This window comes from Stegastes partitus, unplaced genomic scaffold (assembly GCF_000690725.1).
Source record: "Stegastes partitus isolate 25-593 unplaced genomic scaffold, Stegastes_partitus-1.0.2 Scaffold278, whole genome shotgun sequence".
NCBI lineage: Eukaryota > Metazoa > Chordata > Actinopteri > Pomacentridae > Stegastes > Stegastes partitus.
Window position 1 is genome coordinate 401,927 of NW_007578009.1, and position 22,404 is coordinate 424,330.

A 22,404-nucleotide genomic window follows, 5' to 3' on the forward strand; every position below is an offset into this window, starting at 1 on the left:
TGCCAAAGTTTAATGCATTAGTTTATACCTATTACAGCAGAAGAATGACTAAGCTAATGCATTTGGGAATCCACAACTTCAAAAAAGTGATTTTGGCGTGCCAGGAATCTGTAGACGATATTTTTGCACAAACAAAATAAAAAAAGAAGTGTAAATGTTTCATACAAGATATAACATTTTCTCTTTTTTTTGCCATTTGACTGAGTCATTTTATTGACAACTTTTATATTCACCTTATCACCCAGACTGCTGCATTACTACTGTCCCTACTTAAATAGCCATTAGAGAAATTTGTTTTAGATTTTGTATGATCTCACATTTTGTAGTTGTGTATCCTCTCAATAGGATAAAGAAGAAAAAAAAACTTTGGCCAAACGAGACCAACCCAAACCACTACAGTATCAATCTGAGGAAAAAACAGTGACTAGTTGTGAAATAATGTGCATCATCATTTATTTCAGTTCAAAATCCTAGCTTCCAAAACAGGTATGTGGTTAAAGGAAATCATTTCCTGTACAGTTAAGGTCAGCAAGGTCAAGTTAGGTACAGTGCCATTTGAAAGAGACCGTTTTGAGGTGAGATGACTTTTAATGGTGTGCTCCTAAGATGGTGTCTCTGGTGATCATGCTACATTCTCTCATGTTCCTTCCACTTTGCCTAAAATAGGGTTACTTGTCCATGAGCTGGTTAGGAGGTTCTGGACTTGAGGCCATGCACACACAAGTAAATTCAATCTATCGAAGTCAGCAGGGAAAATGTGTCTAAAGAGGAAGATTTGAACATACTGTGTTGCGGTAAGTCACTGCTTATCTTCCTACCGTACTCAAAAGGAAGCTGACATTTAGGATTAGTTTACGTTAAGCTACATCCTTAATGGATATTGCCACTTCTGAACTTCATCTACAAGCACAAACTGTGCGTAAGTTAGCTCCGCGACACCACACTACATTACGTGGACTCAAGTTCGTCATTGTCACAGTCTTGATAAAGAAAACTCAAGGCTAGCAATTTTGTCAGAACCCACCCAGACTCTCCCAAATGTATTGCCCTTCACTCTCCCTCAGATAATTATAAGTCTTTAATGAAGCCAACATACACAATATTACAAAACGAAATGAGAACCGTAAAGGAAGATGATCGATGAAGTGACTGTATGCACCTCGCTGGTAAACCTGTTGGTGGTGGAAACATACTTTTGCTGCATTATAATGCATTAACTAACTCTTGTTAAATATATGTATATATTTTGATATATATACACAAACTCATGAGAACAAACTAAAAAGTCTTAACTTTATTATGCTTTATTTTTTAGAACCATGATAATGGTTTGAGACAAAAAGGGTAAATGCAAATAAAAATCAAATCAGGTCTCTTTTTTTTTTCCATTCAAAATGTTTTTTTTTTTTTGTTCTCATTGGTTGAAGTGACACTGAATTCAGGCGATTTGGAAAGATCCCTTAATGATGACTAGCAGGCCAGACGGTGACATGGTCTTTAAGCAGGTCGTCCACCTTGTTTCTCTCTCATCCAGGTATGGATCCTCTCCTTCAGTTCAGGCACTGTGGAGTTAACAACAGATTGTGAGGAGCAGCGAAGAAACTGACATTCACAATCTAACAGGTGACAAGTTAATTTGACATTTATCTGCCCTGAACTCCCTCATTTTGACTCTAAATGTATATAACTGCTTTGCTGTTATAAATGTACTTTGCTTTGCATGTAATTATCGAGGAAAAGGTTTAATAACAGTGTTACCTGACTCCAACATGCTCTCTGTGAGCGGCTGCCTGTTGAAGGGATCAGTGGGGGAGTTGAGCAGGTGGCGCAAGATGATGGATCTGTCCATGATGTTCCCCGAAGGCAGCATCACAGGGTCGGTCATCAGCGTGTCCATCAGAGGGTCTGTTGTAACGCAATCACATGCGTGTTTTATGGAGAATTAAAATAGCAATACTCAAGAAACAAAAACTTCTACTGACAATCCTGAAATCATGTTATTTTACAGCTTGTATTTAAAGGTGCTCAGCAGACTGCTTGAGGTATGTGACTAGCTAGTTTACTCATTGGCTTTTTGTAGCTGTCCCTAAATCTAAAAGTAATAAAACAAAAGAGTTAAATAAAAACAATACAAAAATTAAAATGTAATAAGTTTTTGTTTAAATGCAAAAAACGAACACCTAAAATGTTTCTGTACATGGAAGAATCTGTGCAATATCAATCTTCTTCTAAAGACAGACTAGCCCTGTGCAATGTTGTCATTTTACAGCAAAAGCAACAGTTCTTACGTATAATTCTTGCTTATGTTAAATTTTTTTTACTGATGTTAATACATTCTTGCATTTTTTCCTTTGCTGCTGTGATACTGCAAGCTTCCTCGCTGTGGGAATAATAAAGTCTTATCTTATCTTAATTCTACATTATCACCATGTAAGACATGGTTTCATCAAACGTGAGCGTTTGTGCGAGTTCCCCAGTGGCACGTCCAACCCACATATCTGAAAATATGTTCTACATGACAGCAATATTGGTGAACCTATCAAAACACCACTAAACAAGACAGCCAATAAATACTTATTAAAAGAATTCGATCAAGTGTGCCCTATATTGAAATGTCACAGGGTTGTTACAGTAGGACCCGTGTGTTACAAAAATAAAACTTGACATAGGAGATTTCAACCACACAGACAGCTGATACTCAAGCCTCCTGTATGGCACACTCCCATTAACTGTGGTGGGTTGGCTGGCATATCTGGGAATCAAAGGAGGTATGTGGAGCGCATTCTCGCTCCAGATTATATTAAGTCTGTGGTTACAGGATAGCCTTGCTCTAAGCTGTCTATATGGACTATATGAGCTGCAAAATCCATTGCAAATGTCTGGAATCCAATTGCAACAGAGGTTACTGACGATTCTGTCTGTCAGGAGCTGACCTGGGATCACACCAAAAAATTCTCTTTTACTTGAGGCCAAATGTTCAGTGGCTGAACAGATGTGGGTAAGGTGACCTAAAAATATACATATATATTTTTTAAAGGTAAACATGATAAATATATTTTTAAAAAACTCTTTGTAGGTTAATGTCTGATAAGATGCTTAAAGAGCTAGAGCAATATTACAGATTGGCCACTCGAGTTGTTTGCAGTATTTACATTGATACTGAACCTCAGCAATACACTACTAAAATTAAAATAAATGTAAAAAAATCTTCCTATGACTTGGATTTAATCAAACTAATAGCCAAAACAGATTTGGCAGCTTAACTGAAAATTTAGATAAGTAAATACGTATACTAGACAGTCTTACTGAACTTGTGAAGACATGGAATTGAAAGTAAATTGCATAGAAAATGAGATGTTATTAGAGTCTGTGGAAAAGAGGATGCAGTGCTTCTTGGTTCAAGTTACCACTGTTGGACAACCAGACTCAAACGTTTTAGTTATGCTGCTAAAACATACTGTAGGCTAACACACACCTTTGAATTCATCAGGTGCATCACTGTAGTCCATTTCAGACTGGGAGTTCTTGGCGACGATTTCCTCCACCTTCTCAGATAGCAGCTTGAATTTCTCAATGGCAATGGAGGACTTAATACCAGCCTTCCTCATCTTTGAGATCACTTCCTCGAAGAGTTCACGGCTGTACGACCGCTATAAAGAAATGAAAGACGGAAATATTATTTGGAATGACAACACTTTGTGACGAGTATTTAATACCTTAACAGTTATGTCTAAACTCTTTTTCATAGGCTGTGGTACTGTATGCAACTAGCTGGAGCTGGGCTCCGTAATATACAAATCCTGTGGTAACACTCCCAACAGTAAAATCTAGATAAGAATACAGGCAAATTAAAAGATTAACTAGTATGTTAGTGGTGTTTCATTATTCAAACTTTTGTTGTCAGTATTTAAATGTCACTGTTTCCCTAGAAGCGATTGAAATCAAAATGTAAATCAAGAACACGTCTGTAGTGTAAAAGCCCAGGAACTTTAACAATCAGGAAAAAAAGCATTTCCTTAGAAGCAGCACTAAAAAGTAATTCAAGTAAATGTTGACCTGTAATGCTACATTATCAAGCACACAGAGCGCCACACAAAAATGTTACAGAAAACACAGTTTTTACTTTGCAATTCACACATTAAAATGAACTAATCTAAAGTATTTGGTCCCTGCCGGTTTCCTGCTTTCACTATTTGGTGAGAAGTGGAAATTTACAACCAGTGGGGTGACCTTTGACAAGTGGCTGTGATTGGCTGGGTGAAACCTGGGTCAAACACTGTACTGCATTCATCACGTACAATAGAGAATTCATGCTGTTGTCTTAAAGGCCATGGAGCTATGGCTGACCATTTTTCCCTGTAGCCTTTTCACATGATGACTGTGTTGCTAGAGTTAGCGTAAAGTTTCATCTTTGACTGAAAATACTGTATTTTAAATTTTAAAATGTACCAACCTGGTCGTCTGCAATTGCTTTAGCAAAGCGGGCACAGTCTAGCTGCAGGTAGATGTCAGTGAGCTGGTCTAAGAGCTTCTTGGGTTCAAAGCCGTATTTTTCAGGGTTCTCCACCTTCAGGTCCCGACACTTAGGCCCACACAGCTGCTGGAGGTTAAAGTTCAGCATGGCAGCTAAACGAGGCCCCAACTCCTGTGTGAAGAAGACAGCACTGGTCAGAATAATGTGTCCGGTTTAAAATGTCTAATCCGGGTGGAGGATGTGGAGATTACAATAACTGTTACTGTCTCATTAAGAACAGATTTTCACTCACAGAACCTAGAATACATGAAGTCTATACTAAAAAAGGTCCAGTGGACATAGTGATACTCACAGGCCTGAGGAAAGGCTTCTGGACCTGTTTGGTGAGAATGTGGAACATTTCGACTGTTTCTGTAGCCAGGGCCAGATAGGAGCGAGACACCCGCTCATCCTGAGTCAGCTGGGACTGGCGGCTCTGCTGCTGCTCCTGAAAATATGCAGGAAAACACATAAGCATTACTATTCTGTAACACTTGCCTCCTGTTTCACAGCTCAGCACAACTATCAGTGAGACAACCCCTGTGACCTTAGCTACTGTTTTGTCTTTGCTTTGTCAAACCCCTTTAAGTTTTTTGCACCGTGATTCACAACTGCATTTCTATCAGTTCAGTTATGGGTTTCTATTGGGGAATAAATGCAAAAAAAAATACTTGGTAAACAAATACAACATCCCATGAAGTTGAGCACTGACCCTAGGCAGCTGATCCCACTGCTCCTTATTCTTCATCTCCTCCTGAACTTCGTGGATACGCTTCAGGGACTCAAGGCTCTCGTCTAACAAGAAGGTGGTGTCATTAATCAGCATGTTGATGTAGCGCACAAACTGCTTGCCAGAGCTAGTGGGGAGTAAGCACAAACAGGAGAATTGGTCAGGTTGGAAACAATCAGACAATCACTGAGTCAAACCTCACATGACCAAAGTTGTTCAGCAATAGCAAACTCACTTGAACTCCTCCATGAAGGTGCCGTGGTGGGCAATGTTCTGCCAGAGACTCTTGAAGATAGTGCTGATATGGTACCGTATAGTGAACTTATCATAGAACTCACTGGTAGCACCGGTATGCTCAACATCTGACCAGAAAAAGACAGTTTTTAGTGAAAAAAGATCACAGCCTTACAGTCAAGAAAGAATATGAATGGATCAGCTACATAAAGAAGTTTTTTTTTTTTAAAGATTTCAATCTACACAGCAGCTCAGAACTACAGCATACATAGAACTCACCAGTGTAAAACTTCATGAGGGCGGGGACCAGCTGTTTGACAGACAACGGGTGGTTCTCCATCATTTCAGAGAATCGCTGAGTACGAGGCTGTACAGCAGGGTTGGTTACGAACAGCACTTCCACCAACTTGGCGATAAGGTAGGGGTTCCTGATGTAGTTCTGACTGCAGATGAACACCACCAAGAAGGTGACGATGTCCTGGACACACGGCTCATATAAAACCTGGGGAGAGTACCTGGAAGAAAGGTGGTGGAAGAAAACATAAATAAAGTATGTATATAGATGGATTATTTTCACATTAAATATCTATATTAATCTCATGTTATATTGTAGTTTCTTTTAAACAAACACCTTAAGTACAAACATTTTATTAGTCCCTTACACAAGACATTCATTGTTAAGATATGGGTGACTGATGACACAAGCAGGCAACTTACTGCACAACAAAAAGCAGAAACTCTGCCACATCTTCAATGTAAAACTCGGGCAGAGCAGCGAAGCTTTTGGGAATCTCAGGGTTCAGAGGCAAGGTAATGCTGTGTAAGAGAAGAAGAAATAAACGCAGTGTCTCTTGATTTAGAATGTAAAACACAGCACAACAGACAGCAAAGACAGGTGATGTCACATCTGTTCCTGTTCTATCAATCTAATAAACAGCAACATGGTCTGTCAGTGCAGAGGGGACTCACTTGGGGTAGGCAGGGTCCACCATGCGAAGAATGAGCTGAATGACTGTGCTGTAAAACTGCAGACATCTGCGGAGCAGGTTTTCGTCCAGAAGGCCCACGTCAGCACAAGCCTTGGCTCGCACCAGTTTCTGACAGGACAAAGTCACACACGATAAGGTTCACATCTCTGTAAATATGCTCTGTTGTAGAATACTGCATGTTTCAGCAGGATAGTTCTGGGTGCAACTCCCCTAATGTCCCACTCGAAAGTCGCTGAGAGTACGTGCATGTCTGTACCTGTAAATTGGTGCTTAATGTTTGATCAATAAATGAAGGGAAGACCGTGAGTGTATCTAAATGGATGGTAAACTGACCTTGAGCTGGGTTTTGCACCGTTTGAGCATCTCTCTGTGCCGACTAGCCAGCGGAGAATCTTTCCACTGGCTCTCACTATTTTTGAGCTCCTCTACAGTCCTAATGTAAAAAACAACAACACTATTAACATTTGCACAGTGAGTATGCTATGATTATCTGTGTAGATGTGTGTGTGTGTGTACCTGTTGAGTTCACGGATGGCACGCAATCTGCGGATGTAGCGCCGGCAGCCAGGCAGGATAGACAAATGGTGGGTGTGAAGCGTCAAGAAGAAACACTCGGTGGGGAACTTGGGTTCTGAAAACTTGGTGGGGTCTTCGTCTGTACAAGAAATTTATTATCACAACTTTACTGCTAAGACAAACCTAGGTTACACTGGGTCATATGTTTCTTTAAATTTTTGCAACATATGGCATGAATGGTATACAGTACCTATTATTTAGCAGATGAGTGTAAATAAAGCAGAGTCAGAATGAATAGATGAAGTGATTTCTCTGAGGATCACTTCTTCATAATAAAAAAACAAAACAGACAAATCGCAGCTCTTGCATGTTGATGAATCACTCTTGAGAACCGACAAATATGCAAAATGGCTCCTCTATGTGCCATTGGCAGATTTATCAAAATGACAGCAGTTTATGAGCCATGTACACAGCTTGCATTTACTGAAATTAACATACCAATTAAATCACTTTCAACATCAAGAATGAAACACTTTTCAAAATGACAAAACAAGTATTTTAATCTATGTCAACTTACGCAGCTCAGACAGCCAGCTCTTGAGCTCCTCCATGGTAGCTTTCAGACGAGTCTCCTCTTGGCTGACAACAAGGCGACACCGCGGATGGAAAATGTAGTGGGGGTCCACCGTCTCCAGCTTGATCTTCATGCTCAGCTGTTGCAGCACCCATAAGAAGTTGAGCATGAAGCCGTCTGTTGACACCAGCTTGTCATCAGTCTGGGAGAAAGGAGAAATTGTTGTTCAACAAAGTTCAAGGCTTCAAGATGGCTGAAATTGTTGAACTCAATACCACAGTGTATGCATGCACACATATTCTAGGCATCTTTAGGTTTTCTGTTTCGATTAATAAGAATATGATATAACACTAAATGTGTTTATACAGCTTTGTTTTCTATTGTTCAAATACTCAAACTAAAATATATATATTTCATTGCCTTGTTGGAAATGGAATGAGTGACTTGTGCAACCTACCTGCATTTGGGCTTTCTTCACATTGTAGTTGACTAGAGCTGCCATGTAATTAAGAGCTAACTCGCGTGTTTCTCCATTTAGCAGGATGTTGTGGAGAACTTTGAACAGGTCACCCTGATAAAGACACGGAACAGTTGAGTACATTTTTTTGATACAAAGAACAGATATAATGCGACATTATGAATTGAAGACTCACCCTCGCTGACTCCAGGTAGTGCTGCAGTGATTGGCTGACAACTCGTGTGTTCTCCATGGTGATGGCTGGGCCAGAGAAATACTTATCTCCTACTTTGGTCTAAACAAAAGGCAAGGATAGGTTGAGTCATTGAAGATTTTCTGTACTTGAAAAGACTTGCTGCATTTCTTTTTTTAATTTTGCAGAATCACAGTATGAGGTGTGCTTTTCATTCTCACTTGCAAGCTTTTTACATGACCTTTAATTAGTACTTTGCAGCTATGGTGAGTATTTTACTGAGCAGAAAGAGCTATGAGACACGTCAGTGGTACAACTCACATCATCCTCAGCAAACACAGAGAGGCCGAAGAAGGCTCCCAGGTAGGACAGTCTCTGGATCTCTCTGCCACAACCAGGGCTCAGAGGTTTGGGGCACCATAGAGGCAACGATGTTACCTGCACAGAAGAGCAGTGATAGAGACAAACGTTACACAGAAGGATGAACAGAAAACATTGATTTTACACTTTTTACTGTTTAGTGTTGTGAATAACAATCCAGATTCAAAATGGTGACTTCCTGTTAAAAGACAGGAGGACTTCATTAACAACAATGCATTCTCATACACCCCTTTAGGTCATTAGGTGAAGCTAAATGCCTAAATGTGATCTAAAATAAATATGCAGTACAGTCGTGACTCGACAATCTGACACTAAATGTAAAACCGTCTTTTATGTCGGATAGCAAGGCTGTCAGATTGTCAAGACGGAGGTCGAGATACAAGGAGGGCTTGATGCTCGAAGGGTCATTTGTTGTTCATATTTGTTGTATATAGTTGCTATAATAACGAGTGTATTGTTAAAACACTACACATCATTGGATTTCACGCCTAGCTGACCGGTGCGCTTGTGCACGCTCCGGCCGATTCCACCCCAGGGGAACGCTCCGACGGGGTGGAAGTGGGCAGAACGTGCAGGCAGTACCTGGCTGCTGATGCCAGTTTAGGATAGCGGTCACAGTTCTGTTTCCACTACCAGTGACAGTGGCAGTGGCAGAGGTGGCGGCAATGGTGGGGGAGTGGCAGATACACTCCACCGTTACCATCCGTGTTTACTTCCACAAACACTCGCTCGCTGCAGATCACATACAATCGCATTTAATTGGAAATGTGAACGAACTCGCAAAAAAAATCAGATTTCACAAAAAAAAATAAAAAATGAATTGAGCATTAAGTCCTGCAGTCTGAAAGTAGCCAATCTGTCGGATGATACAGCGTTATCCCTATTTGTGACATAAAACGTAAAGTCGGAGTTGGAATCCAAGGCTGTCGGTATGTTAAGGCTATTTTCTATGGATTGCGTTTGTTTTTCCTAAAAACCTGTGGGATAGCAAGGTTTTCAGATTGTTAAGGGTCGGATTATCGAGTCACGACTGTATTTCCTAAATATTAAATTAATTTTACTGGGACAAGAAGCAAGCACCTCGGAAAGTTTAATATAATCTCAAAGCACTCTGTTACGTTGCTAAATGTAGGTCGGGGTCCTTTTTCCACACACTGGAATTTTGTCTTGCCCTTTATCTTTGGAGCAGGATAAAGTCTTAGCGCCACAAACTAAACAGGCAGAGCTGAGCTCTCTGTGCTGATGCCAACTGGTCATGCTGGTCTGGGAAATGTATAAACAAAGACAAAAGCTACCTTTGCAAATGAAAACCAAGGAAATTCTTGAGGACCAAACTGTTTGAGAGCGGTTTTCAGAAACACATGGCGTAAATAGTTTGAGCCACACAACATAATAAACACCTAGGTGTCAAAGTTAAACTCTGGCCATCCAGCTGTATACTCACCAAATTGCACACTGGGTGAGTCTTTCCGAACTTAATTTCACAAAGCTCAGCTAATGCCTGTAAACACAAACACAAAGGTTTCAAACCTTCAATAGAGATTTCATCTACAAATACATCAGGCAACAATGTGTATTTTTATAACCACAACACAATACAATATGGTCGATGATTTTTTCAAGATTAACAACTTTTACAGTGTCAAGTCTGAGATCAGTGGATGATTCATCTTGTTACATTTGTAATAAACAGATTATAACCCAAAGAATCTCCATCAAGCAGCTTTCAACACATTTATACCATAAAAATTACACTGATGTTGTAGAAAAAAACATGTTTAAATGCACTGAATCAGAATCTATTGCTATTACTGTGTAAGCTAACATTAATAGTGAGCAACAGCCACTGCACTCAGAATTTCCAGACAAGATCTGTAAAAACATAACTGCCCAAGAAAAGAAGCAGCACAATGGGAACACTTTGATATGACATGTTAAACATTTCTACAAACAAATAGTGCATATAGTATATATCTTGAGCCATTTGAGTAGACAGGTGGTCCANACATCTTCTTACCATGAGGGGGAATTTAAAGTTGTCGCTATCAAAGGAACATTCTTTTACTGCAAGAGCCAGCCCATGGAGGATGGGAATGAAGATCTGGAAAACACGATAATAAAACATAGCATGCTTTATGCAAACTTTCAGAACTGCATTTCCAGGTCACAGCAAAATTTCAAATTGCATGCAGACAAGAGCTGGACAATATATAAAATTAGATGGATTCATTTTGTGTTATTAACACTTGCTGTATTTTATGGAATTAGCCGTCTCATCATGAATTTAACATCTACAAAAACAGACTTTACATTGACCCACACTCCCAGTTTAGTAAAAACCAAAAGCCACAGATGTACTCAAGCAACAGAGCCACAGTGTGCTCATTCAGTCTGTCGCTAGATGCTGGTTTGCTAATGTTTCACTGTGCAGACTCTAATGCTCTATCTGTGCTGAAACTGGATATTAAAAGTGTGTCTGTTTAGTTGAGACATCATCTACAGACAGTCCACATCTTTATTTTCAGAATGTGCATAGCAACACCCTTGTAGACAATGCAAGTTGTTAAGATTGTAAATAAAAAGTTTTATTTTTGTGTGTGTCCTGCAATATATAGCTCTGGGATATCTTTCTGCTCCTGGATAGTGGGATGGCTCCAACCTAAATGGCAAGCGTAAGCAGGTATCAAAAATAGACAGATGTACTTCCCACCTGTCTGAACACTTCTTCTTCCTGGTGAGTAATGCGCACCAACTCCTGAATAAAGCCATAAGGAAGGTTCCGACACAGCATATAAGGTACCAGCAGAGACTGTTGGAGGGGGCTCCTGTGTGTAGTAAAAGGACAGAAAAACACAGTGTTGCAAATAAATAAATAAATAAATGTGCCTGGAGGCAACGTGAAAGAGTAGTTGCTATGGAGACGGAGAGGAAAAGGAACAGAACATACACAAATATAATGACAGATAAGAAAACAACCCAGAAGATTGTCACTTAGCCCTTTTCCACCAAGAAGAACCAGGTGCTAGTTCGTTGCTGGTGCTTGTGCCAGTGCTTAGTTGATTCAAATCTGGCACCTCCTAAGAACCAGGTTGCTTTTCCATCGGCAAGGAGCCAAGATAGAGCCACGCCATACATCACTGTATACGTAGCTGTTTACCGAACAACGCTCGTGCCATATAGTGGTCCACACAGGGCTCCAGACTAACTTTTTCACTGGTACGACCTACTTTCTCACTTGGTCGCACTTCCCACCTTGTCACAGGCAAAACATATGACTTGCTGAACATTTTCTTATCGATAGACTCTAAAATTTACCGATGTTCCCTAAACAGGCTGCGGTCGGTGCTGCTTGGTGACTGTGGTGTGCTGACAGGTGTGCGACCAAAAATGACTTTGAAAAGAGTACACTACGGCGTTCTAATGTTAGATTTTAAAATGAAAGACGAGGATGAAACCAAGTAATTTTTTCTCATGCGGTCTTTTCTATGAGTGGAATAAACAGTGCATGTAGGTGTACTCCGTTTTTCATGAGAAGACCACATTTCTAAGGGACTGGACTTGATTGGATTTCTAATTGAGAGCGGACCAGGGACGTCCTGGCGAAAAACGACACAAATTTCCACTTGTGTGTCCCATTCTGTGTTTCCATCAATCTCGTTTGTCACAATAACCCCGTCCCCAACCCCTGATGTAGTTGGTTCTTAGCTCTGGCCCAGCAAACAGTTGGTAAGCACCAGATTTGAGAGCCAGGAGCCAGTGTGTAGGTGGTGGAAGCACAAAGAACTGGTGCTATGTCAGGCTCTGGCTCCGAACTAGCACTGGAACCAGCTCGGTGGAAAAGGGGTAACAGAGACTTGCTGGCTTTCTCACCGAGGCTGAGTCAGGGTGCCTTGCAGGACCAGGGCAACATGGGAAATACACTGAGAGCGAATGTTACTGAGAAGCTGGCTGACATTTGGTTGGCTACACATCTGAGAAAGGAGAGAGGAGAAGAGAGTACATAGTTATGGTGTGGTTAAAGCATATACCGTAGAATTCACAGAAACTTTGTTGGATCACCATGTTCTCTGATAAGCAAAAAAAAAGTCTGCTGATTTTAAGGTCAACTGGTCTGTGAATAAGCTAAAAAGAAAAAAAAGAACTATCTTAATGCTACGATAGAAGCTCTTAAATAGGTTGTCTTTTTCGGCAAGAGGAAAAAGAATCCTGGTTGGGTCATTTCTGTGTCTTACAGACAGACATGTACCTTGGGAGCTTTCCTCTCCTCCATGCCAACACTGTCAAAACGCTCGATGAGGTAGTTCAGCATCTCTGTCTCTTTGCATGCTTCAATGGTGAAGCGGTCGCTGGCTGAATCGCAGGACATCCCCCCTCCACATGCACCAAGACTACAAAACAGGAAGGCAGACACAAAAGCAGGCAGAGAGGATCATTAAATAACAAAAAAACAGCACAGAGATTTGTACTATTAGCGTCAAACAATATCAAGTGTAAATTGTTAACAAGCTCAAACCCAATTTTCAAGGCTCCTGAAAGAAAACAAACTATAAAGCATTAGTGATGGCTTGGGATCTTGGAAAAGAGGAGTTTAGATGATAACAAATATTCAAGAGCCTGTTTGCAGCAAGTCTTTGAAGCCAACAACAGGATTCGCCTCATCATATTTATCTCAGAAATGGGGCGCTAAGAGTTTAAATGGCCATTAGTGGTCAGCTATAACGGCGTAACTTGGATGTGAGTGGCTTCAAGACACAACAAATCCTAGTAAATAAAATCAACTTTGTTATTTGAACAGGCAATGCAGAAATATCGCTGAACTATAATCGTTCCTAAAGCTTAAAAGAAATCAACACAAGCGATAACGCTAAATAGGAATGTAACTGGACTCATGCGTGTTAAGTTGAGATGCAAGTCTAATTAGAGCACTTGTTTTTGCTGATGTGAAGACTGTCTGACTTAAAGTAGCAGAATGAATATCCATACTGCAGACATCATCCTTCTTCTAATATTAACATGGACCTGCATTTAAAAAAAAATCTAGGTGTGCTAGGCATTTGCAGAGGAAATGTCTCCTGTGGTTTGAATAATACTGAAATGATATTCAAATGCTTTTCATGGTTGAGAGTCATTTCTCAGAGACGTGCCAGACCATCTTATTCATCAAAGTATTGTGCATATATTCACACCCCATTAAAAAAAAATAAGAGCCAGTCTACTTTACTCAATAAATAAGAAATTACATTTTCTACATCCTGCAGCACTTTTCCTACACAATCACATCTTTTTCGCTGCATTTAAAACTTACCTCGATAACCATCTAATGACCGAAACACTCTCAGAAAAAGTTAGATCTACATCAGTTTATCTTTCACCACCAGCCTGGTGTGTTTGCTCTCCGTTAGTAGTAAGCCTGCTGGGCCCACTGGAACATGCAGCAGGCCCGTCCCTGAGCAAGCGCACACACACATTAACACACACCGTGCAGTGGTGTACCTGGACCCAAACTGAACCTGTGAAAAATCCTCCTCCTCCCCAGAATCTTCATCACTGCTGTCCTGAGACATGTCAGAGAGGGCAAAAAACAGGAACGACAAGGGGCTAACAGGACAACAAAAAGACAGGAGAAGTGAGAGGAGGATCGGAAGGGAAGGAGGATAATGTGCAAGCATGAGGAGACAGAAGGGAAACGGAAAAAATAAAAAGATCAAGACAAATGTGGTATGGCAACAAGTCACAAGAGAAGGACACGGAAGAAGAGAGCACTGAAGGAAACTATGAAGAGTTGCGTGCTTCGAAGACTATTTCTAGCGTTGCGTTTTAAATATTAAAAGTTTGTCTGTACCTTTAAACATGCTGGCAGATTTTTTTTTAGTGGTTAACTGTATTCTGGGACAGGGTCACTTATACAAGCTGTCTCCACAAAGAGACTTAAGGCATATCTTATTGAGAATTTTATGGCAAACACAAATTGCATAGAGCCTGTTAGTTAAACGAGAGCTAACGTTATTTGTAAAAGAGCATCTTTTCAAATACATGTTAGCAACAAGCAGCTTTAGTATATAAAGACACTACAATGTAAGCAACTGAAAGTTCATTGAGGACATATGGAGGTTGAAATAGTAGCCAAAGATTTAGTTGAAAGGCTCACACCTAACCTTAAACATTGTGGTTCCTAAAAAGGTTAGGTTTTAGTATGTTTGCTTATGTGTGCACTCCACGTCGACATGCAAATGACAGATGAGATACCTAGACGGTGGGATCCTGGAAGCAAAGGCAGCCTGTCGGGTATTCAATCTGGGAGAAGGAGGCACCACGGAAGGGGTTGTGGAGGAGGGCTGGTTGCGAGCCCTAGGCGAGCTCAAGGAGAAGGACTGGGGGCTAGTTGGTGGCACAGGAACTGGGGTGTTGGGAGGAACATAGGGCCCTGCAGGGCTTGGAGATGGCCCAGGGAAACTAAACCCTCTGTGACCTGGGCTCGATGGGGAAGGAGCCCCCCAGGGAGTGGTGACAGAGTAAGGCCGATACCGCTGGGAGATGGGCATGGGGGCAGTTGGAGGGTTGAGGGAGTGCCGCGGAGTAGCAGTAGCGGGCGGACTGGGGGGAACAGCGAAGTGTGGGGTAGAGGGTGTAGAAGGTGCGGTGGAAGTGGTAGGGGTTGGGAGAGATGGGGAAGTCCTCTTGGATGCATCCAAAGCCGCTGGGTGAGGACTACCACACCCATACAGACTGTGGACAACATTGATGAGATGATCATTGGCAAAAATGATCTAATGACAATGCTTTAAAAAAAACACAAATGACTAAAGCAAGATCAGAAAGACTGAAAAGAACAGATGGCAGCTTCCAATCACACAATAATAAAGAACACCTCTGAGGAGGAGTGTAGACAACAGTCTATCCACAGCCTGGATATGTCTGGGATCTAGACTGTCAGATTACATAATAATGAGTCAAGGTACTTGCCTGGACAGAGAGCTGGCTCCAAAGGACCCAGCATTGGGGCCCATTGGGCTGCCACCTTGACTGGAGGGCTGCACCAGCGTCAGACGGTGGTCAGGGGATTTGGCTGCTGCAATTGGCTGTGAGGTGGCGGTCAAGCTGGCGAAGGGATTGTGGACACGTGACTGGGTGGACATCATTAAGACTTCCATCAGGATCTGGCCGATGAGGTCTTTAAAGTCAGAGTATACTGCAGGAGAGGAAAAAAACAACGACAAAAGTCACGTTATTAAATGCAGGAATCTGCTGAGTGGTCAATAAGCTTGGTACAGCGACAGAGACATAGAAGTTGTTCAGTGACTTACCATCTTTAGGATTCTGGTGAAACTCTGCAGCCAGTGAAGGAAGAAAGATGACATCTCTATCCTGCTCCTTCCACGATACGCGGAGGATCTTACAAATGAGCTGCAGAGCCTGTTCTTCAGAGACATCTGAGTTTGCAGAGGTTTCCTGAGATGAAGAAAGAGAACAGTCAGGGTTTGATAAAAATCACAAGCCAGAGTACACGCCAAGTGCACTAGCAATCTCAGGATCGTCATCACTATCACATGATCTCTCTGGTCGAGCAACAGACAGGTATGCATCAATAAAGTGTAATAAAAGAAAGCGAAACCACAAACAGCATTCATGGAAAGTCCCTAGTTACATATCTGTAAATGCTCAAAGACTCCTGTTATGTCTATTTGTTAAAGACTTGCTTGATCAATAGTTGCATGATCACAGTCAAGTTGGCCAAATGAGGATAAAAAGGTGCTTTTCTTTTGAGTGATGTGTGCTGCAGCCGTTTACCTTTTCAGTTAAGTTCCTCTTCTCCCTGCGGTCACTGTCCTCCACCTCCATGTTCTCTATCCCTGAGTCCACATCCACCTGGGACATGCTGAAATAAAAAAGAATGGCACAGTTTATCATAAGTTTCTTCACTCCTGAACAGACCATAATAACGCTGAAAGCTTTCTGCTCCATACAAAGTATGACATTTGTCTTATCTCTTATACAACAAGCCATTGGAATCTTGTGTAGCAAGCTGAGCCCAGCTTCTGTTTACTGAGATGGAGAAAACTATAACTCAACTCAAAACATGAACTTGGCAGCACAATAAGCCACAAGAAAACCATTACCTCTTTTCACAGGAGGCAGGGTCAATGTCCATGCTCTGCGATCGGGACAAACTCTGGGACTGAGTCTCAAGGCTGTTGGAGGGGGAGCTGGAGAGGGAGCTCACACCCTCGCTGCTCTGACTACCATAAGCCACCCCTGCAAAAGAACACATCAGAAATTACACCTCTGAAACACAAGAAATTCAAAAATCAACAAGGACACAGATGTGTCACAATATTTTTATTTAAATAATAATAATAAATAGGCTTTTTTTTGTTGTTGTTGCTATGCAAGAGTGGCAGCCAGTTGCAGTGGCTCCTTCCTACTGTCTATGTTTTTAGCTATTTACTAGGATTTTTCTTCGATCTTTTTAACATTTTTATTTCACACAGCTGTACCACATTTGTGCGGGAACTGTGGAGATGCAGGTGGCGTTTTTGTTGGTCTGTTTTTTGCGAGTTTTTGGGGTCCACGTCTGGTGAGCTGTTGAGCCGTTGAGCCATGGCTCTATTGTTTCTACACTCATGAACAGCTGTTGGCGCTGAGTCAGGCCAAGCCACCGTCGTGGGAGAGACCGGACATCCCCAATGAGCTGGAGGAAGAGGAGAGAAGAGGAGACGCTACAAGCCGTCCATCATCATAGGATACGTGAGGTCTCTCCCTAACGGCTGGAAGAGCGAAGAGCTAACAGCGCTGAACCAGCTGCAGTGGGTGTATCAGGAGTGCAGCCTCGTGTTGTTCATGGAGTCATGGCTGGAAGAACTCACTCCGGACTTGCTCGAAACTTTGGACGGATTTCACCTGGTCATAGCGGACCGAAGCTTGAGGGCGAGTGCTAAGAAGAAAGGCTGGGGACTTGCCATGTATGTGAATGAGAGATGGCGTAATGCTGGGCACGTTAGCGTTAAAGAGCGGCGCTGCACGACGGATGTTGAACTGCTGACCGTTGGTTTGCAGCCGTTTCACCTGCCGAGGGAGTTTTCGCACGTCCTGGCGATTACAGTTTACATCCCCCCTCGGCTGATGCTGCTGCAGCCTGTGAACTCATCCATAGTTCGGTGTCCCAGCTGCAAACATCACACCCTCAGTCTCTGATCGTCATCTCAGGAGACTTTAATCACACATCGCTCTCTACCACTCTCCCCACATTCAGCCAGTGTGCGGACTGCCCAATGGGAGGCGGTGGGGCCTTGCACCTGCTGTGTGTGGACACCAGGATGCATATTACTTCACTGTTATTTTCTTGTACTTTCTATATTTTTGGATGCTGCTGTGGCGTGTAAATTTCCCCCAATGGGGTATCAATAAAAAAGTATTCTATACTATTCTATTCTAATTTAGCATGTTTATTGCTGATTCTGGAATAGGCGTTTTACTGTAGTGCTGGCTTAAGCTTAGACTGTGAGTGTGTTTTGGTTTTATTTGTTTTTTTAAGAGGCTGGACTGCTTGACTCTGTGCAACTGAAGACCTCACGCTTTAGAGAGACCAGTCAGAGGAGACAGAGGTTGCTAAGACAGTATCATCTTCTAGGTCACCACCAAATAATTAGGCTCATTTATACTGAACACTTGGTATTGTTTGGACCGGCAGCCTGTGCGGCACTGGATTTTAGTCTGCCATGTTTCTTCCCGGTTTTTTGTTGAGCTATTTTTTGTTTTCAAGGCATGGAATGAAGTCACAGCATAAAGCGATTACATTAGTTCCAGCAGCCAATATAGAAAGAACCAGTATAACACAGTCACAAACAGCACTGGAAGGATTGTGCAGTGATAAAATCAAAACAAAAAATATTTTAAAAAACAGATGGTGGATCAGGGTCAGTCATAACAAACAACAGAATGGACGCTCAAAACCATACATCAGTGACGTTTATGCCTGTGTAACGTGTAACTTGACCCACACACAGAAACATTATGAGGGAACTGTAGCAATCTGGTTTGTTAGCAAAATTTAATTTGTATATAAGAAAACAGAGGGTTCCACGTTTTAGTAAAAGTGTTTGAGAAACCTCTCATATTACACCTCATTTTCTGCAATTTAATGACTAAAAATATGAGGAAATTGAGAAAAGTTCTAACATCTAATTTCAAGACATGGACATGCACTGTTGCACCAGCATTTTTAAATAATGCTATGAGAGCATTTGGACGACGGGCTTAGACACATAGCATGAAAATGTCTGTAAATACAAGGGCTGTACGATTTGGATAAAATGTCTGTTTACGATTTTCTGACAGATTGTGACTGTAATTACATTTACGATATATTTTAAAGGCAATCTCAAGCTCAACATTCACAATGTAATAGATTTTTTTGGAACATCACCTCATGAGGTACCACAAAAATAATGACCTTCACACAAGGAGGATGGCATGAATTTGTAAAAACCACTGATACAACGGTTTAAACTCTGGGTCAGACACAATGTGTACGGTACATCAGTAACTGCAGCATTCACAATTTTGCTAACTGCCTTTTTTTTAAAATTGCATTGTTCATGTGAAACTGATTAATTGTTCAGCCCTTGTACATGTCTCATTTTATACCTTTAAGGGACTGTGACGACATGAAAACAAAGAAATAAATCATCAGGGAGGGTGGAGAATAATCAGGGATAATGGGAGACAACAAAGCATCTCATTTTAGCAAGTCTCAAAAAAAAATAGTTTGAGAGAGTTTGCTGAAATGATAAAAAAGTTGATGTATGGATCTCTAAAATTTCTGATACCAAGGCTTAAACCTATAGAGATAGAGAATGTTCCATAGTGTAGCAAGGGAATAAATACCAGAAATGAGGCTACTTGTGCAGTAATTCCAGTTTATATTTAATATTTATCATGTTATTGTGCCTCTCGAATTTTAAGAGATGTCATTGTGATTGTTGTAATTGTACCTGTTGCTACTGAAGCATTGATACCAGTTTTTCAGTTTGGTTTTGTGGTTGAAATAAAGCGTCTGTTGTACTTAAAAAGTGCTTAAAATGATCAGTTGTCATTCTGTCACCATTTCAAAGGCAATAAAAGAATTTTTTACCACTGAGCCCCGAAATACATATGACATGATGAAGCAGCCATTTCAGGTGTTATATACGTTATGTCAGAGTGACTAGATATGGAAGAACCAACTGTTAAGCCGCAATGGGTTAGCAAAGGCTCAGATTGGTGTTTTTAAGATCAGCAGGGTGTGCCATACCATTAAGCCCTGATTACTGCAAACAGGCAGAGAGAAAGCTGATTAGCACACAGCATCTTATGGCGGACGAAGGGCTGGAATTAACAACTCTCTCCTGCGAGTACAACAACTGCACGACGATCAATACAAAACTTCTACAGTAATGTCAAGGAATATAAACAGAAAAACCATCAATTACAACAGAGGCTTGCCTAACTGCTGAGAAAACTTTTCACTAATTTTGCAATGGCCCTAAAAAGTAGACCTGTGCAGCAACAACCACATGTATCCATACAATGCCTGGAAACTGTCGGTCTATGTCCATACATGGCTCACTTGTGCATTTTCTAGAGCAGTGTACGAGTTGAAAGCCTCAATTCAGACGCTGTATGGCAGGGCTTACACTTGGGTGTCAAACAAGGACACTGGTGATCACAATAAGCTGCTCCTGTTTGTGTGTATGTCATTCAGGACTTATGACAGACTCCTGCTGTTCAAATATCAAGGTCACAAACATAAAGATCCAACTAGTCAAACCAATGTTGTTCATCTTTTAAGCCTCATAGACAATATGTCAGACTCATCTGAGAAGGACAGAAGGGTTAGGCTACAGCTCGCTAAAAAGGCTGACAACAACACACTAGATCAGTGAACATCAAATCTAAATTGCAAGTTTTAAAATGAAGCACTGAAAAAACACAGTTATTACCAAGTGGCTAAATACTTTCATAAACATGTAGATCTTATTTATTTCTTACCAGAGGTGCCCATAGGGGATGTGGCAGGGGTACCACTGTGGACATTGAGGCCCAATGATTGAGACGCAGCTGGTGGCACAGGTTGGGGTGCAGCACCTGAGGGTCCAGGGAGGGGTCCAGGTGGAGTCTCTCTCTGTGGGGATGTCAGGGGTGTGCTGAGAGGGGTGCTGGGCTGCGATGTCTGTCCTCCTGCCAATCGCGCCAGTCTCCGTCTGCGAATCTTAAATGAATATACAACAGCAGATTTACATTTTGACTCAAAGTACTGTGTTCTACCCTGGATAATAGATCCAGACTGTTAATGACAAGTTAATAGTTATTCATATGTATTTAAGGTAGCATAAATTACTGTCAGTATAAGTGCTGGCATGATAAGAAATGCAATGCGTTACATTTATTACCACTATTTGACAATTATATACACGCACACACACACACACAAAAGATAGATCATCATTCATCCGTTTTGGAATAACATTGTGTTAAGTTTAAGGTCCAGGGCTCATTTATTGTAACCTACATTACGAACAAAGTCACTTATGAGCACCAATCGTCACAACTTGGCCGAAGAGCTGAACAGTTGTAGCAAATTAACTGCAGTTCAGCGGAGTATTGATTTAGCAGCTAATCGCAAGTGGAAGGCGACAAAGAATATTTTAGACCGTGTGTGGTTCAAGGAGAGCAGCTCGGTGGCCATACAGTCGGCCCACGGTTGATTGCACAATGGTGGCCCGGTGTGTTTTTTATGCTGAGTCGTCTCGCAGGCTAATTTTTTGGCTGTTAGCAAAACAACGTTAGCAACTGTAAGCTAGCTTCCCGCAGGAAGATGTGTCAAATCCAATTTGAAACCAAATGCAACGTTGTCTAACTAAATACAGTCGTGAGAAAACACCTGTCGGATTACAATAATGTTTTATAGCCATACGAAATTAGGTGCTTTATTCAAAAATAATGTTATTCAGTTTGTCCACAGCCTTTAGCATTACGGTAGCTAGTTAGCACGTTGCTCCGGCTAAATTTAATAGGCACAGGCAGCGGTGACACAAACATACGACCCACATCCAAGTTCTCGGTCATTCACCCGTCATATTTATAGATAATATTTAATACTTAGCTCATGGTTAGTGGAAGTCAACACGCACTTGTGTGTGCTGGTCTTCAGCTAACTATGGGATTTTGTCGCGAGTGCTTTTCTTCCATTTAGATTATGCTAAAATTGGAGCTAGCTTTTGTAGCAACTAGGCTAGTAGCAAGACCTCCACCAAAGGTAAGGGGGAAGAAATCTGTAAACACAACTCCAAATTGCACCGTCAGAAAAATAAAAAATATTCTCAGCGCTCAGTTTGAGCGTGTTTCCATTGTCATCTTACCTCATCTGCGCTCAACTCCTCCATCATCGCAGCTAAGTTAGCTTGCTATTTTACTTTCAACTGCTTTACCGTGCCAGCCAGAGCCAGCTAGCTAGCTTGTATTAGAACTAAATATGCATAGTCTAACTCTTTCAACAAATATGTGTCAGTCTTGATTGTCTTCAAGGTAAAAACTAGGACGCCGGTATGTGGAGGGTGGCAGGATATAGTTCCTCCAAAAAGTCCCTCGTTTGCTAGTTTTCTACCAAGAATGAAACAAAAAGAAAAGTAGCTAGCTATTATACGTCAAAATACAACTGCGGCCATTTTGGTTCTACAAAACGTCACGTGACTTAAGGGACTGCTGGAGGTGTGTGGCTTCACTGTGTCGCATTGATAAATTTAGTATTTCACCTGTTGTGTGTGTGAATAACTCTGTGT

General features: G+C 41.4%; 1 protein-coding gene across 3 annotated transcripts; it reads right to left on the reverse strand.

The window, feature by feature from the left end:
* Positions 1-436: 436 nt before the first annotated feature.
* ube4b (ubiquitination factor E4B, UFD2 homolog (S. cerevisiae)) lies at positions 437-22,300 on the reverse strand. 3 transcript variants are annotated; one of them, XM_008282587.1, is made up of 29 exons: positions 21,985-22,300; positions 20,615-20,834; positions 16,705-16,840; positions 16,376-16,463; positions 15,892-16,036; positions 15,551-15,776; positions 14,834-15,313; positions 14,081-14,185; positions 12,834-12,975; positions 12,458-12,558; positions 11,298-11,412; positions 10,605-10,688; positions 10,032-10,088; positions 8,528-8,644; positions 8,210-8,308; positions 8,014-8,127; positions 7,560-7,758; positions 6,983-7,121; positions 6,800-6,899; positions 6,447-6,574; positions 6,195-6,293; positions 5,757-5,992; positions 5,479-5,605; positions 5,226-5,370; positions 4,827-4,961; positions 4,454-4,645; positions 3,476-3,650; positions 1,759-1,905; positions 437-1,562 (listed from the first exon to the last, which is right to left on the reverse strand). In XM_008282587.1, the coding sequence occupies exons 1-29, from the start codon at positions 22,009-22,011 to the stop codon at positions 1,498-1,500; spliced, it is 4,143 nt and encodes a 1,380-aa protein (XP_008280809.1). In that variant the 5' UTR covers positions 22,012-22,300; the 3' UTR covers positions 437-1,497. The 3 variants fall into 3 exon arrangements, with proteins under 3 accessions (XP_008280809.1, XP_008280810.1, XP_008280812.1); XM_008282588.1 differs by lacking the exon at positions 14,081-14,185; XM_008282590.1 differs by lacking the exons at positions 14,081-14,185; positions 14,834-15,313.
* Between the last annotated feature and the right edge of the window lie 104 nt (positions 22,301-22,404).